At 40.6% G+C, this 18,250-nt stretch overlaps 1 protein-coding gene across 3 annotated transcripts in view; it reads right to left on the bottom strand.

The window, feature by feature from the left end:
• The window catches only part of LOC110526111 (zinc finger MIZ domain-containing protein 2), an 88,566-nt gene that overhangs the window by 1,652 nt on the left and 68,664 nt on the right, over window positions 1-18,250 (bottom strand). For all 3 annotated transcript variants that reach the window (XM_036980389.1, XM_021606739.2, XM_036980390.1), the window contains exons 17-18: window positions 5,773-5,939; window positions 3,808-4,014 (exon numbers count right to left, since the gene is read on the bottom strand). In XM_036980389.1, the coding sequence (XP_036836284.1) occupies window positions 3,808-4,014; window positions 5,773-5,939 (374 nt within the window). The remainder of the gene's footprint in view (window positions 1-3,807; window positions 4,015-5,772; window positions 5,940-18,250) is intronic.

Here is an 18,250-nt window from a genome sequence, read left to right as displayed (position 1 = left end):
AGACGGTCACGTTGTACAGCTTCATATTTTCCTTTCCATCCTAACGGAAACTGGGAGTCTCGTGAGTGAAAACATCCGAAGATCAAAGGTAAACGATTAATTTGATTGCTTTTCTGATTTTCATGACCAAGCTTCCTGCTGCTAGCTGGACATAATGCAATGCTAGGCTATCGATAAACTTACACAAACGCTTGTCTTGCTATCGCTGTAAAGCATAATTTCGAAATCTGAAAGGACAGGGTGATTAACAAAAGGCTAAGCTGAGTTTCGCTATATTTCACTTGTGATTTCATGAATATGAATATTTTCTAGTAAGATTATTTGATCGTTGCGCTATGCTAATTAGTGTAGTTGCTGACAATTCTCCTGGATCCGGGATGGGTAGTTATACGGATACTATTATCCGTCTTAAATTTGATTGTTTATTTAGATATTAGAGTAGCTGAGGATTAATTAGAAACATCGTTTGACTTGTTTGGATGAAATTTACCGGTAACTTTTTGAATTCGTTTGTATGCACATTGAACGAGTGGGTTACTAAAATTGATGGTGCCTACTAAACAGACTTTTTGGGATATAAAGAAGGACTTTATCGAACAAAACAACCATTCATTGTGTAGCTGGGACCCTTGGGATTGCAAACAGAGGACGATCTTCAAAGGTAAGTGATTTATTTTATCGCTATTTGGGATTTTGTGCCGCCTGTGCTGGTTTGAAAAAGTATTTTGATGTGGGGCGCTGTCCTCAGATAATTGCATGGTATGCTTTCGCCGTAAAGCCGTTTAAAAATCTGATAACGCGGTTGGATTAACAAGAAGTTAAGCTTTTAAACAATGTAAGACACTTGTATTTTCATGAATGTTTAATAGTATTTTGAATTTCGCGCTCTGCAATTTCACTGGATCTCTGCAATGGATGTTGTCGTAGTGGAACGCTAGCGGGACACCGATCCCAAAGAGGTTCTGACTTGCCTAGTTTAATAAAGGTTCCACTAAGAGCATAACATTTCTACACCCTAATTCTAGTCGAACCAATACCCAAACTGAAATTCAGTGAAAATGAAAATCTCATTGACTTATCAAGACCAGTCCCCCTGCTTCTCAGAACAGCACAAAAAGGTGCTCAAATAGTCGTAGGCTATTGCTTCAAATCCTATTGCTTCTAACTTCAATATGCTCTTTAAAACAGTATAAGACACATGTTTGAGGAATTTTAAATTATGAGAATTCTGTTGTTTTGAATTTGGCGCCCTGCACTTTCACTGGCTGTTGTCATATCGATCCCTTTAACGGGATTTAAGCCCTAAGAAGTTAAATAAATAAAAACCTACACCACTTAACAGCACACTCAACACTAGTGAGAATCATGTCGCCTACGGTTGGCCTACAGTATATAGAAAAATATGATATGACTCTCCGCCAATAATTATATATATAGAGGATTGGAGGATTCTAAATTAAAACCAAAAGCCGGCTCATGGGTCTCACGGTGGCAGGCGGTACGTGTATAGAACCTGCAACTGTTTGCACTGTGGGAGGCCCCAATAACAAAGATTCAAAATACAGAGAGGTGATGGTAAAGGTATATTGTCCTGCTAATATCCCATAATGGGCTATTATAATACTGTACATGATGTCCAGGTGAGGATAACCAAAACATTTCTTTATATAAGACTATCAAAAATAACCTTATTTAATTTAATCCAAAGCCATGAATGAGTGAGTCACTCAGCTTTATGTAGGTGCCGGCTATATGACTGTGCCATCAACTTGACAATACATAACGATATTTGAGGTTATTTAGTTTTTCTTTTTAAACGAAAGTGAACGATTGTAATCTGAATAAAGGCCAAAATAATATTTGTAAAGGCCAAAACATTTATTTATGTTTTTAGAGGGAGAGAAACGCTGGGCCAATTGTGTGACGCCCTATGGGACTCCCAATTCACGGTCAGATGCACGGTCAGATACATAATAATACTTTTTGTGGTATTATTTGTTTTGTCTTTTCCGGTGGATTAAACTGAAATTGCAACCAATCACGGCCGGTTGAGATACAGCCGCCCTAACATTGAAATACATTTAACAATAGAATTCTCCCCTTACCCTCCTAGGCAAGTCTATTGTCCAGCTACCTGCTAATAGCCATAATGGCACTGTACAACGTGACCGTGTGTGTTCGAAATATTATTTTCCAGTAAACAACAATTTGTTAACCTTCAGTAGATAACTTTGTTCCAATATTTCTGTAATTCAGTAATATTTATTCCCATTGTAATTCATTATGGATCCATAACCAAATAAACATCTGTATTTTTATCATTAATTTTATTAACGAAAGCACAAAGATTCCATTATTAGTTACATTGTTTTAGTTTGAACGTGCAGACTGGCACTAAGAACAGCGGGAATGTTTCCCTAATCAGCGCCATTATTAGTGCAATGCGCTTAAAGTGTTGCTCTGTGCTACCCAGTGTGGTGGGGATCCACCTCCCTCCCCCACGTTTTCAATGATTTTACGGAGTGATTTGTTATTCGTCCTTATCTCTGGGACACTAAAAGCCACCCAGGCTGCTCATGTCTGTTGAGGCTCTAAAGATCTTATCACTCTCCTATCTTAGACACATAGGCTGTGAGAACTGGTTAGAACCTGCTTTTGTTTGTTTTAATGCTTTATGAAAGCCAAGTACCCCTTATCTCTCATGTAAGATTGCCTCCCCCTAGCTTGGTTAAGCAGCTTTTTGTGTAGATTAAGTATTTAAAGACTGTAATTGTAAAATCTTTGAGATCCTTTCCGGTATATCCTGGAGGTTACTTTCTGGGTTCATCCTGAAAGTGATCTTCCTTCCAATTGCTTGAATAAACCTCTTATTGCTGATAAATGAGTTCTGCCTGATACCTCTGAGTTTTCCTCAACAACATAATACAATATAATGTGTATTACACATTACGCAGTGCAAAAGTATTATGAATAGTGCAAAACTTAACATACTACGAAATTGTTGCCCTATTTATGAACAAGTTGATGAATGAGGGCCATTGTGTAGCAGCTTTGCATAAGTTGGAACCAAGACTGTTCTCAGGGCAGGACTAGTTGATATGTTCGAGTCGCCTCCCGAGTGGCGCAGCAGTCTAAAACAATGCAAAATACCCCCTTTTCTCCCCAATTTCATGACATTTAATTGGTAGTTACAGTCTTGTTCCATCGCTGCAACTCCCGTACGGACTCGGGAGAGGCAAAGGTCGAGAGCCATGCATCCTGCCAAGACACACTGTTTCTTGACACACTGTTCGCTTAACCTGGAAGCCAGCCACCAATGTGTCAGAGGAAACAATGTACAACTGGCGACCGTGTCAGCATGCATGCGCCCGGCCTGCCATAGGAGTCGCTAGAGCGCATTGGGACAAGGACATCCTGGCCGGCCAAACCCTCCCCTAATCCAGGTGACGCTCGGCCAATTGTGCATCGCCTTATGGGTCTCCTGGTCTCGGCCAGCTGAGACACAGCCTGGCATCGAACCCGGATCTGTAGTGATGACTCAAGCACTGCAGTGTCTTAGACTGCTGCGCCACTCGGAAGGCTCCACATCTGGAACAATATTTGCATTTTACCTAGCCCGTTTCCTAACCTTAACCTAATACCGAAAAGTCACTTTTGCTAGTCCAAACCGGCAGACCTGCCCTGAAAACAGTCTTGGTTTCCACTGATGCGATACACAAATTGTGTACAGTGTGAATGTAAATGTAGTGTAGCAATGCACTGCGTAGCTAGGTCATGAAGTCAGCGAATTAAAATGTTGCTACTCACATCCAAGGAAGGCTCTGGCACCTCTGAGCAAGCGGGGCCCCCTAACCCAAAGGAGCTTTCTGTGTGTAGTCTGGTGTTTTGGGAGGGATTGCGAGGCTGCATCATGGGTGCCCCTGGTCCCCCGAGGTGTGAGATGCTATGGAGGCCTTGATGCTGCTGATGCTGGAGAGAACTGTGGGAGGAGTCCATACGGCCAGAATGGGGAATCTGAGGTGAAAAGAATTATAAGTATTATAAGCTCCTGCATAACACGTCTGTGCCACATCAACGTATAATATGCTTTGGTGTGTTAGAAGTAAAATAAAGTTTTATAACAAGCCAATTCAACTCAAATCCAACTACCCTTCCAAAGTGTCATGCTCTTTTCAATTAGAACTCATCATCAATTATTTGATGGCACCTTTGATTTGTAGAGGGGCCAAGACAACAAAGCAATATATGAAACCATCTTAACCCACACTTAACCTATACTTTATAGTTCTTCTAATTCTTTCAGATTAGAGGTCGACCGATTACGATTTCTCAACGCCGATACCGATTATTGGAGGACCAAAAAAAGCCGATACCGATTAAATCTGCCAATTTTTATATATATATATATATATATATATATATATATATATATATATATATATATATATATATATATATATATATATATATATATATATATATATATTTGTAATAATGACAATTACAACAATACTGAATGAACACTTATTTTAACTTAATATAATACAGAAATAAAATCTATTTAGTCGCAAGTAAATAATGAAACATGTTAAATTTGGTTTTAATAATGCAAAAACAGTGTTGGAGAAGTAAAATTGCAATATGTGCCATGTAAAAAAAGCTAACGTTTAAGTTCCTTGCTCAGAACATGAGAACATATGAAAGCTGGTGGTTCCTTTTAACACGAGCCTTGAATATTCCCAGTTAAGAAGTTTTAGGTTGTAGTTATTATAGGACTATTTCTCTCTATACCATTTCTATTTCACATACCTTTGACTATTGGATGTTCTTATAGGCACTATAGTATTGCCAGCCTAATCTTGGGAGTTGATAGGCTTGAAGTCATAAACAGCGCTGCGCTTCAAGCATTGCGAAGAGCTGCTGGCAAATGCAGGAAAGTGCTGTTTGAATGAATACTTACGAGCCTGCTGCTGTCTACCATCGCGAGCCTGCTGCTGTCTACCCAAACTGCTGCACATACCCTGACTCTGCTTGCACTGAACGCAAGATAAGTCACACAATTTCCCTAGTTAAAATTGCCTGCTAAGATGAAATTATTTTAATTAAATATGCAGGTTTAAAAAAAGATACTTGTGTATTGATTTTAAGAAAGGCATTGATGTTTCTGGTTGTGATTCAATGATAAATTAACAGGCACCGCATTGATTATATGCAATACAGGACAAGCTAGTTAAACTAGTAATATCATCAACCATGTGTAGTTAACTAGTGATTATGTTAAGATGTATTGTTTTTTTATAAGATAAGTTTAAATGCTAGCAACTTACCATGGCTCCTTGCTGCACTCGCGTAACCGGTGGTCAAGCCTGCACGCAATGTAATCGGCCATAATCGGCGTCCAAAAATGCTGATTATCGACTGTTATGAAAACTTGAAATCGGCCATGCCGATTAAATCGGTCGACCTCTAATTTAGAATACATTATGAATTTTATGGATAACTTATCATAATGACATGCACCATCAACACTGATTAGTAAACCAGGACCCACATACAAAAGAAAGACCAGGTCTACAACACTACCCCACAGTTTAGACTCTAAACGAACAAGGGAACTTCAACTTTGTCACCTAGCTGGTTGGATGAAAAGTGAATGATAATACGTAAAAGCACAAACATGATTATTTTGGGGGTGGGGTGGATTTGTTTGTCAAGACTCCAGACCATTGAGAACAGGAAGAACAAAGCACTTAGCAGGGTTGAGGTTAGTACCTGGGATGACATGGGATGTCCCATGGGTTTGTCTGAAGTGAGGAGTCCACTTGGCAGGTCAGCCTGGTAGGAGAGGGGGGGTGGTCCCGAGGAGAACTCCCCAACATTAGGGGTGCCAGGGGCATTTGGGAAGTCTGAGAACCCAGGCTGGTTAGGGTATCCCAATCCTGGGCAGAAACAGACATACACTCGTTACTTAGACATTCTCCACCCTTTTAACCATACATTTACATGAGAAGAACGTTTATTTGTTATTTTTTTCACAGAGAGCATTTCTTTCGGCAAATACTTTTGTAAAATGGCTATGAGAGGTGATTTTGAAAATTTGGCTAAAACAGTCCAAAACCTTTGTATTTGTACACTAAAGGAAAAACGTCAGAACCATTCTTTACTGAATGAACTATTGGTTGTGTTCATTGGGATACTCCATAGAAAACTGTGCAAATATTTTGACACAGAAAAGAAAACCATAATAAGTACAGACAATATCCTATCGTATCTCAGTCCCTCCGGGATTTTAATTTTTTTTGGGGGTGATAGATTCAGAGGAGTTGGATTAAATGCGGAAGACACATTTTGGTTGAATGCATTCAGTTGTGCAACTGACTAGGTATCCCCTTTCCCTACACAATTTGCAATGATTTTGTACACTTTGTCACGAAAATGCACTAACAGGGGGAAAAGTTTGTTGACGTGTGGCTTGATTGAATGATTTTATGCTTTAAAAAAGTGCTGCAATTGGTTAAAACTTTTAGCACTCGTTTTGTATTGCGGTAATATTGCAGTGATTTGACTGTTTTATGAGGTAATAGTGCGGAGATGGGTAAAATTTGAAACCATAATAACCACAGAATCACAAAGGGACTGGTATATGTATTAGTGTTTTCTTTTCTTCCATTACATGCCAACTGGACACGACCGTAGTTTGTTATCCACTGGGAAAGTCATGTCTACTTCCAGCTCCACTTCCGTATAAAGTCCCATACCGTTTTTGACTGTACTTCAAGAATACATAATGGAATTCATGAAAATGCAGTCATTTAAGATACAGTGCATTCGTAAAGTATTCAGACCCCTTGACTTTTTCCACATTTTGTTACATTACAGCCTTTTTCTAAAATTGATTAAATAGTTTTTCCCCTTTATCAATCTACACACAATACCCCATAATGACAAAGTAAAAACTAGTTTGATATTTTTGCAAATGTACTAAAAGTAAACTGAAACATATTTACATTAGTATTCAGGCCCTTTACTAAGTACTTTATTGAAGCACCTTTGGCAGCGAATACAGCCGAGTCTTCTGTAGCAGGTTATCATCATTATCATTGCAATCTACTGCAAAGATAGGACAGAACTCTGCAGGCTACTATCCAGGTCTGTACCCAAACAATTTGAACTTCTACTTTTAAAAATCCACCTCTCTAAAAACAAGTCTCTCACCGTTGCCGCCTGCTATAGACCACCGTCTGCCCCCAGCTGTGCTCTGGACACCATATGTGAACTGATTGCCCCCCATCTTTCTTCAGAGCTTGTGCTGCTAGGCGACCTAAACTGGAACATGCTTAACACCCCAGCCATCCTACAATCTAAACTTGATGCCCTCAACCTCACACAAATTATCAATGAACCTACCAGGTACCTCCCCAAAGCCTTAAACACAGGCACCCTCATAGATATCATCCTAACCAACTTGCCCTCTAAATACACCGCTGTTTTCAACCAAGATCTCAGCGATCACTGCCTCATTGCCTGCATTCGTAATGGGTCAGCGGTCAAACGACCTCCACTCATCACTGTAAAACGCTCCCTGAAACACTTCAGCGAGCAGGCCTTTATAATCGACCTGGCCGGGGTATCCTGGAAGGATATTGATCTCATCCCGTCAGTAGAGGATGCCTGGATATTTTTTTTAATTCCTTCCTAACCATCTTAAATAAACATGCCCCATTCAAGAAATGTAGAACCAGGAACAGATATAGCCCTTGGTTCTCCCCAGACCTGACTGCCCTTAACCAACACAAAAACATCCTATGGCGTTCTGCATTAGCATCGAACAGCCCCCGTAATATGCAGCTGTTCAGGGAAGCTAGAAACCATTATACACAGGCAGTTAGAAAAGCCAAGGCTAGCTTTTTCAAGCAGAAATTTGCTTCCTGCAACACTAACTCAAAAAAGTTCTGGGACACTGTAAAGTCCATGGAGAATAAGAACCAGCTGCTCCCAGCTGCCCACTGCACTGAAGATAGGAAACACTGTCACCACTGATAAATCCACCATAATTGAGAATTTCAATAAGCATTTTTCTACGGCTGGCCATGCTTTCCACCTGGCTACTCCTACCCCGGTCAACAGCACTGCACCCCCCACAACAACTCGCCCAAGCCTTCCCCATTTCTCCTTCTCCCAAATCTGCTCAGCTGATGTTCTGAATCAGCTGCAAAATCTGGACCCCTACAAATCAGCCGGGCTAGACAATCTGGACCCTTTCTTTCTAAAATTATCTGCCAAAATTGTTGCCACCCCTATTACTAGCCTGTTCAACCTCTCTTTCGTGTCGTCTGAGATTACCAAAGATTGGAAAGCAGCTGCAGTCATCCCCCTCTTCAAAGGGGGTGACACTCTTGACCCAAACTGCTACAGACCTATATCTATCCTACCATGCCTTTCTAAGGTCTTCGAAAGCCAAGTCAACAAACAGATTACCGACCATTTCGAATCTCACCATACCTTCTCTGCTATGCAATCTGGTTTCAGAGCTGGTTATGGGTGCACTTCAGCCACGCTCAAGGTCCTAAATGATATCTTAACCGCCATCGATAAGAAACATTACTGTGCAGCCGTATTCATTGATCTGGCCAAGGCTTTTGACTCTGTCAATCACCACATCCTCAGACTCGACAGCCTTGGTTTCTCAAATGATTGCCTCGCCTGGTTCACCAACTACTTCTCTGATAGAGTTCAGTGTGTCAAATCGGAGGGTCTGCTGTCCGGACCTCTGGCAGTCTCTATGGGGGTGCCACAGGGTTCAATTCTTGGACCGACTCTCTTCTCTGTATACATCAATGAGGTCGCTCTTGCTGCTGGTGAGTCTCTGATCCACCTCTACGCAGACGACACCATTCTGTATACTTCTGGCCCTTCTTTGGACACTGTGTTAACAACCCTCCAGGCAAGCTTCGATGCCATACAACTCTCCTTCCGTGGCCTCCAATTGCTCTTAAATACAAGTAAAACTAAATGCATGCTCTTCAACCGATCGCTACCTGTACCTACCTGCCTGTCCAACATTACTACTCTGGATGGCTCTGACTTAGAATACGTGGACAACTACAAATACTTAGGTGTCTGGTTAGACTGTAAACTCTCCTTCCAGACCCATATCAAACATCTCCAATCCAAAGTTAAATCTAGAATTGGCTTCCTATTTCGCAACAAAGCATCCTTCACTCATGCTGCCAAACATACCCTTGTAAAACTGACCATCCTACAAATCCTCGACTTTGGCGATGTCATTTACAAAATAGCCTCCAATACCCTACTCAACAAATTGGATGCAGTCTATCACAGTGCAATCTATTTTGTCACCAAAGCCCCATATACTACCCACCATTGCGACCTGTACGCTCTCGTTGGCTGGCCCTCGCTTCATACTCGTCGCCAAACCCACTGGCTCCATGTCATCTACAAGACCCTGCTAGGTAAAGTCCCCCCTTATCTCAGCTCGCTGGTCACCATTGCATCTCCCACCTGCAGCACACGCTCCAGCAGGTATATCTCTCTAGTCACCCCCAAAACCAATTATTTCTTTGGCCGCCTCTCCTTCCAGTTCTCTGCTGCCAATGACTGGAACGAACTACAAAAATCTCTGAAACTGGAAACACTTATCTCCCTCACTAGCTTTAAGCACCAACTGTCAGAGCAGCTCACAGATTACTGCACCTGTACATAGTCCACCTATAATTTAGCCCAAACAACTACCTCTTTCCCTACAGTATTTTATGTATTTATTTATTTTGCTCCTTTGCACCCCATTATTTTTATTTGTACTTTGCACATTCTCCCATTGCAAATCTACCATTCCAGTGTTTTACTTGCTATATTGTATTTACTTTGCCACCATGGCCTTTTTGCCTTTACCTCCCTTATCTCACCTCATTTGCTCACATCGTATATAGACTTGTTTATACTGTATTATTGACTGTATGTTTGTTTTACTCCATGTGTAACTCTGTGTCGTTGTATGTGTCGAACTGCTTTGCTTTATCTTGGCCAGGTCGCAATTGTAAATGAGAACTTGTTCTCAACTTGCCTACCTGGTTAAATAAAGGTGAAATAAAAAAATTTTAAAAAATAAAAATCATCAAGGATCTCTGTACTTTGCTCCGTTCACCTTTGCCTTGATCCTCACTAGTCTCCCAGTCCCTGCCACTGAAAAACATCCCCACAGCATGATGCTGCCACCTCCATGCTTCTGTAGGGATGATACCAGGGGGCCTCGCGAGTGGAGCAGCCGGCTGTGACCGGGAGCCCCATGTGGCGGCAAACAATTGGACCAGCGTTGTCCGGTTTATGGAAGGGTTTGGCCGACAGTTATGTCCTTGTCCCATCACACACTAGCGACTCCCGCGGCGGGCCGGGTGCAGTGCACGCTAACACGGTTGCCAGGTGCTTCCTCCGACACATTGGTGCGGCTGGCAGCCGGGTTAAGTGGGCATTGTGTCAAGAAGCAGTGCGGCTTGGTTGGGTGTTGGAGGATGCAAGGCTCTCCACTTTCGCCTCTCCCGGGTCCGTACGAGAGTTGCAGAGGTGAGACAACATTAACTCCAATTAGATACCATGAAATTGGGGAGAAAAAGGGGTAAACTGTTTGTTTTTTAAAGGGATAATGCCAGGGTTCCTCACTTGGCATTCTGGCCAAAGAGTTCAATCTTGGTTTCATCAGATCAGAGAATCTTGTTTCTCATTGTCTGGGAGTCTTTAGGTGCCTTTTGGCAAACTCCTAGTGGGCTGCCATGTGCATTTTACTGAGGAGTGGCTTCTGACTGGCCACTCTACCATAAAGGCTTGATTGGTGATGCAGAGATGATTGTCAATTTCTCGCCTTCATTTCTCAGAACAAGAATAGACTAATGAGTTTCATAAGAACGTTCTTTGTTTCTAGCCTGTAATCGAACCCACAAATGCTGATGCTCCAGATTCTCAACTAGTCTAAAGAAGGACAGTTTTATTGCTTCTTTAAAATCAGCACAACAGTTTTCAGCTGTGCTAACATAACCCTTTTGCAATTTATCTAATGATCAATTATCCTTTTAAAATGATAAAACATGGATTAGCTAACATCGTGCCATTGGAACACAGGAGTGATGGTTTGATGATGATGGGCCTCTGTACGCCTATGTAGATATTCCATTTAAAAAAAAATATTTAAATCAGCCACTCCCAGCTACATTAGTCATTTACAACGTCTACACTGTATTTCTGATCAGTTTGATGTTATTTTAAAATGGACAAAAAATTGCTTTACTTTCAAAAACAAGGACATTTCTAACTGACCCCAAACTTTTGAACGGTAGTGAATATATAATTTTTGCCCGTTTTGCTTGTTATTTTGGCATTAATACATGTCACATATCAGTTTTTTAAAAATGTATTGAGTTAACAAAGCAGCATACAAACATTGTCTCTTTCTTGCTTTCTTGAGAAAGGCAGCTCCAAAATGCAGGCGTTTCAGCCAAGCTCAGTGCTTTCTGTGGTGGTGGGGCTAGCCAGCAGAAAATACAGAGCGTCATCCCTGATTGGCTCAGTTTTCTGTCATACTTAGGCTCAGTTTTATATCACTCATGGACAGTAAGTCATCCCCAATTCTAACCTTAGAGCTCAAAAATGTTTGCCCCTTGGGTTCTGCCATAGAGTTATATTAAAAGTGCCCATCCATGAAGGCTCAAGGTCATTGGCCTCAGATATAATGTGATTTGATGTCATTCTATCTACAGTAGCTTTACTTTCAAAGTCTTAGCTAGCAGTCATCGTCAAGTCGACAATCTACTGGCAAATCCTTTTTAATCCTTGTCATATTTAGATAAATAATGGAGAAATTATGGATAGAACGTATCGGCTTTGCTGGCATGCATCCCACTTGGTTTTTTTCCCCCACCAAGATTTACATGCTAAAATCACCAATGCTACCACTACAACTCGGGAAAGCATACAGTTTATAAGGCAACAGATAAAATAATTGATGATTAACTTAGAGGGTCTTATTTTGGTGACATTTGACAAATAAAAAGAAACTTGCTCTTTTGTCCATAATAACCTCATTATGTAGGTACATCTGCAAGATGTAGGCTAGAGTGCAACGTTCCACAACAAGAGGGGTACATTCGTTATATAAAGCAACGATTTGTGACAAAACCATCAGTAGAGTTGAAAATGCTATGGAAACCCATTTAACCTGTATTATTTATTCAGTACATGGTAATTTAACCGCAAAGGTTCTTTCTATGTGCAGTATGTAATCACGCACAGCATTTTATCCGCACCAAGTCAAACATCTTTGGAGGGAAAATGCACATATTTTTATGCATATTGTTGATTATTCGGATTTAAATCACCAATTGGATGGAAACCTAGAAAATGTCCATATTTTTTCCCCAAACAATCCCTTTTATTTTAATACAGGTTTAACTCCTAACAAACAAACTTTTTATTTAATTTTTTCAATTTTAACACAGGCCAGGCCCTTGTGTTACTGCATATCTCAGCAATAATGCCTTGCCTTACACCTGAGAAGAAAACATTTTGCAACAATTTGCTCAACTTGCCATTGGATCATCCACGGCAACCATTTTGACTGTATTAGCCTACACACAGCTACAGTGGTTCCTTTAAAAAATGCAAGCTTACACTGCGGTACTTAAAAGGTAATTTGTGGTTAAGTACAGTACCCTGCGTCACCACTTCATTGCGCCAGGACAGCACAAGGGGGTGTTAGAGCACTGATTATGCTTTTGGGTCCTACTGTGTCTCTAACTGACAAAGCATGGGCGACATAAACCTAAATAGAAACTGATAATTGTGCACGACTTCAGCATTACTTACTAAAACTGTTGTTACAGTAAGGTTTTTATTATTTATTTTGTTAGGATTATTTTTGCTCTTACTGTAGAAGTCTAGCCAACTCCCGACCGGTCACGTTGTACAGCGCCTGAGTAGCGCAATGGTCTAAGACACTGCATAGCAATGCAAGCTGTGTTGCTACAGATAACGTTCAATACCCGTGCCGGCCTCAACTGGAAGACCCATGAGATTATTGTAGGATTTTGGTTTCTCTCCCTCTATAAACAGAATTAAATCATTCTAAATAACAAACTGGTCTTATTTACAGTCTCACCCAATGTTCAAGAATTGCCTTTTTCCTCGCTCATTTACGTTACTTGAAAATCTCCAAAATATTGTTATTTTTTAAACTAAGGTAATAATAATACATTATTATTATTATAGAATTATATAAAAGCCCATTGTATATTCTGACAGATATATTATTTACCCTGTTATTATTCAGAAGATTACATACACTTAGGTTGGAGTCATTAAAACTCATTTTTCAACCACTCCACAAAATTCTTGTTAACAAACTATGATTTTGGCAAGTCGGTTAGGACATCTACTTTGTGCATGATACAAGTCATTTTTCCAACAGTTGTTTACAGACAGATTATTTCACTTATAAATTCAATGTACATACACTAAGTTGAATGTGCATTTAAACAGATTGGAAAATTCCCGAAAATTATGTCATGGCTTTAGAAGCTTCTCATAGGTTAATTGACATCATTTGGAGGTGTACCTGTGGATGTATTTTAAGGCCTACCTTCAAACTCAGTGCATCTTTGCGTGACATCATGGGAAAAAATCTAAAGATATCAGCCAAGACCTCAGAAAAAAAACATTGTAGACCTCCACAAGTCTGGTTCATCCTTGGGAGCAATTTCCAAACGCCTGAAGGTACCACGTTCATCTGTACAAACAATAGTACGCAAGTATACACACCATAGGACCACGCAGCCGTCATACCGCTCAGGAAGGAGACGCGTTCTGTCCCCTAGAGATGAACGTACTTTGGTGCGAAAAGTGCAAATCAATCCCAGAACAGCAGCAAAGGACCTTGTGAAGATGCTGGAGGAAACCGGTACAAAAGCATCTATATCCACAGTAAAACCAGTCCTATATCGACATAACCTGAAAGGCCGCTCAGCAAGGATGAAGCCACTGCTCCAAAATCGCCATAAATTAACTTATTTGATAATATTATATTTTGTCACGAAAAGATGCTCGACTATGCATATAATTGACAGCTTTGGAAAGAAAACACTTTGACGTTTCCAAATCTGCAAAGATATTATCTGTGAGTGCCACAGAACTGATGCTACAGGCGAAACCAAGATTCAATTTCAAACCGGAAATGCTCCAGATTTTGAAGGCGCTGTTTTCCAATGTCTCCTTATATGGCTATGAATGCGCCAGGAATGAGCTTACACTTTCTGTCGTTACCCCAAGGTGTCTGCAGCATTGTGACGTATTTGTAGGCATATCATTGGAAGATTGACCATAAGAGACTACATTTACCAGGTGCTCGCTTGGTGTCCTCCATTGCAATTATTGCGTAATCTCCACCTGCGTGGATTTTTCAATTTTCTTCAGAGGAGAAACCCAACTGCCAGGAATGACTTATCATCGAATAGATATGTGAAAAACACCTTGAGGATTGATTCTAAACAACGTTTGCCATGTTTCTGTCGATATTATGGAGTTTAATTTGGAAAAAAGTTCGGCGTTGTAATGACTGAATTTTCGGGGGTTTTTCTTAGCCAAACATGATGAACAAAACGGAGCGATTTCTCCTACACAAATAATATTTTTGGAAAAACTGAACATTTTCTATCTAACTGAGAGTCTCCTCATTGAAAACATCCGAAGTTCTTCAAAGGTAAATTATTTTTATTTGAATGCTTTTCTTGTTTTTGTAAAAATGTTGCCTGCTGAATGCTAGGCTTAATGCTATGCTAGCTATCAATACTCTTACACAAATGCTTGTGTAGCTATGGTTGAAAAGCATATTTTGAAAATCTGAGATGACAGTGTTGTTAACAAAAGGCTAAGCTTGTGAGCCAATATATTTATTTCATTTCATTTGCGATTTTCATGAATAGTTAACGTTGCGTTATGGTAATGAGCTTGAGGCTATGATTACGCTCCCGGATACGGGATTGCTCGACGCTAGAGGTTAAGCCAGACTACGTGTTGCAACTGCACATGGGGACAACGATCGTACTTCAAATGTCCTCTGGTCTGATGAAACAAAAATAGAACTGTTTGGCCATAATGACCATCGTTATGTTTGGGGGAAAAGGGGGGATGCTTGCAAACCGAAGAACACCATCCCAACCGTGAAGCATGGGGGCGGCAGCATCATGTTGTGGGGGTGCTTTGCTGCAGGAGGGACTGGTGCACTTCACAAAATAGATGCATCATGAGAAAGGAAAATGATGTGGATATATTGAAGCAACACCTCAAGACATCAGTCAGGAAAGCTTGGTTGCAAATGGGTCTTCCAAATAGACAATGACCCCAAGCTTCCAAAGTTGTGGCAAAATGGCTTAAGGACAACAAAGTCAAGGTATTGGAGTGGCCATCACAAAGCCCTGACCTCAATCCCATAGAACATTTGTGGGCAGAACTGAAACAGCATGTGCGAGCAAGGAGGCCTACAAACCTGACTCAGTTACACCAGCTCTGTCAGGAGGAATGGGCCAGAATTCACTCAACTTATTGCGGGAAGCTTGTGGAAGGCTACCCAAAATGTTTGACCCAAGTTATACAATTTAAAGGCAATGCTACCAAATACTAATTGAGTGTATGTAAACTTCTGACCCACTGGGAATGTGATGAAATAAATAAAAGCTTAAATAAATCATTCTCTCTACTATTATTCTGACATTTCACATTCTTAAATTAAAGTGGTGATATTAACTGTCCTAAAACAGGCAATTTTTACTTTGATTCAATGTCAGGAATTGTGAAAACGGAGTTTAAATCTATTTTGCTACAGTGTAACTTCCGACTTCAGCTATATACAGTGCCTTGCGAAAGTATTCGGCCCCCTTGAACTTTGCGACCTTTTGCCACATTTCAGGCTTCAAACATAAAGATATAAAACTGTATTTTTTTGTGAAGAATCAACAACAAGTGGGACACAATCATGAAGTGGAACGACATGTATTGGATATTTCAAACTTTTTTAACAAATCAAAAACTGAAAAATTGGGCGTGCAAAATTATTCAGCCCCTTTACTTTCAGTGCAGCAAACTCTCTCCAGAAGTTCAGTGAGGATCTCTGAATGATCCAATGTTGACCTAAATGACTAATGATGATAAATACAATCCACCTGTGTGTAATCAAGTCTCCGTATAAATGCGCCTGCACTGTGATAGTCTCAGAGGTCCGTTAAAAGCGCAGAGAGCATCATGAAGAACAAGGAACACACCAGGCAGGTCCGAGATACTGTTGTGAAGAAGTTTAAAGCCGGATTTGAATACAAAAAGATTTCCCAAGCTTCAAACATCCCAAGGAGCACTGTGCAAGCAATAATATTGAAATGGAAGGAGTATCAGACCACTGCAAATCTACCAAGACCTGGCCGTCCCTCTAAACTTTCAGCTCATACAAGGAGAAGACTGATCAGATATGCAGCCAAGAGGCCCATGATCACTCTGGATGAACTGCAGAGATCTACAGCTGAGGTGGGAGATTCTGTCCATAGGACAACAATCAGTCGTATATTGCACAAATCTGGCCTTTATGGAAGAGTGGCAAGAAGAAAGCCATTTCTTAAAGATATCCATAAAAAGTGTTGTTTAAAGTTTGCCACAAGCCACCTGGGAGACACACCAAACATGTGGAAGATGGAACTTTTTGGCAACAATGCAAAACGTTATGTTTGGCGTAAAAGCAACACAGCTGAACACACCATCCCCACTGTCAAACATGGTGGTGGCAGCATCATGGTTTGGGCCTGCTTTTCTTCAGCAGGGACAGGGAAGATGGTTAAAATTGATGGGAAGATGGATGGAGCCAAATACAGGACCATTCTGGAAGAAAACCTGATGGAGTCTGCAAAAGACCTGAGACTGGGACGGAGATTTGTCTTCCAACAAGACAATGATCCAAAACATAAAGCAAAATCTACAATGGAATGGTTCAAAAATAAACATATCCAGGTGTTAGAATGGCCAAGTCCAGACCTGAATCCAATCGAGAATCTGTGGAAAGAACTGAAAACTGCTGTTCACAAATGCTCTCCATCCAACCTCACTGAGCTCGAGCTGTTTTGCAAGGAGGAATGGGAAAAAATTTCAGTCTCTCGATGTGCAAAACTGATAGAGACATACCCCAAGCGACTTACAGCTGTAATCGCAGCAAAAGGTGGCGCTACAAAGTATTAACTTAAGGGGGCTGAATAATTTTGCACGCCCAATTTTTAAGTTTTTGATTTGTTAAAAAAGTTTGAAATATCCAATAAATGTCGTTCCACTTCATGATTGTGTCCCACTTGTTGATTCTTCACAAAAAATACAGTTTTATATCTTTATGTTTGAAGCCTGAAATGTGGCAAAAGGTCGCAAAGTTCAAGGGGGCCGAATACTTTCGCAAGGCACTGTATATTGGTCATATTGTTCATGGCTCCCGAGTGGCACACAATGGGATTGTCTTGCAGTTTTCCAGCTGTATCCACTGAAAGAGCATGAGGTTGAAGACACGAGGGCAGGGGGCACGGGATGGGCCGCAGAGCCGCACACAGGAGACCAACCTAGCCCATGTTGGCGGAGAGTCACAGCATATTTTTCAATATACTGTAGGCCTACCATATGTGACATGAGTCTCACTAGTATTGAGTAACGTGCTGTTAAAAGTGGTGTAGGTCTTATTTATTTAAAGACAATATTGAAGTTACAAGCAATAGCCTACAACTATTTTAGCACTCTTTGCTCTGGAACAAGCATAGGGACTGGTCTCGATAAATCAATGAGATTTTTATTTTCACTGAATCTCCATTTGTGTATTGGTTAGACTAGATTTAGAAAAGCAGGGTGTAAATAAAAATGAAAATGAAAATACTCTCAAAACACACACAGTCACATTGTACAGCTCCATTATATGGCTATTAAGCAGGGCTATATTTTGACCTTTATGGGCGGCGCACAATTGGCCAAGCGTTTCCCTCCCTCTAAAAACAGAAATAAATGTTTTGGCCTTTACAAATATTATTTTGGCTTTTATTCAGATTACAATAGCTCACTATCGTTTTTTTGAAAACGAAATAACCTCAAATGTCATTATATATTATCATCAAGTTGATGGCAGTCATACAGCAGCACCTACAAAAAGCTGAGTGACTCACTCATTCATGGCTTTGGA

This window comes from Oncorhynchus mykiss, chromosome 6 (assembly GCF_013265735.2).
Source record: "Oncorhynchus mykiss isolate Arlee chromosome 6, USDA_OmykA_1.1, whole genome shotgun sequence".
Lineage (NCBI taxonomy): Eukaryota > Metazoa > Chordata > Actinopteri > Salmoniformes > Salmonidae > Oncorhynchus > Oncorhynchus mykiss.
This window is presented reverse-complemented; position numbering and strand designations above follow the sequence as displayed.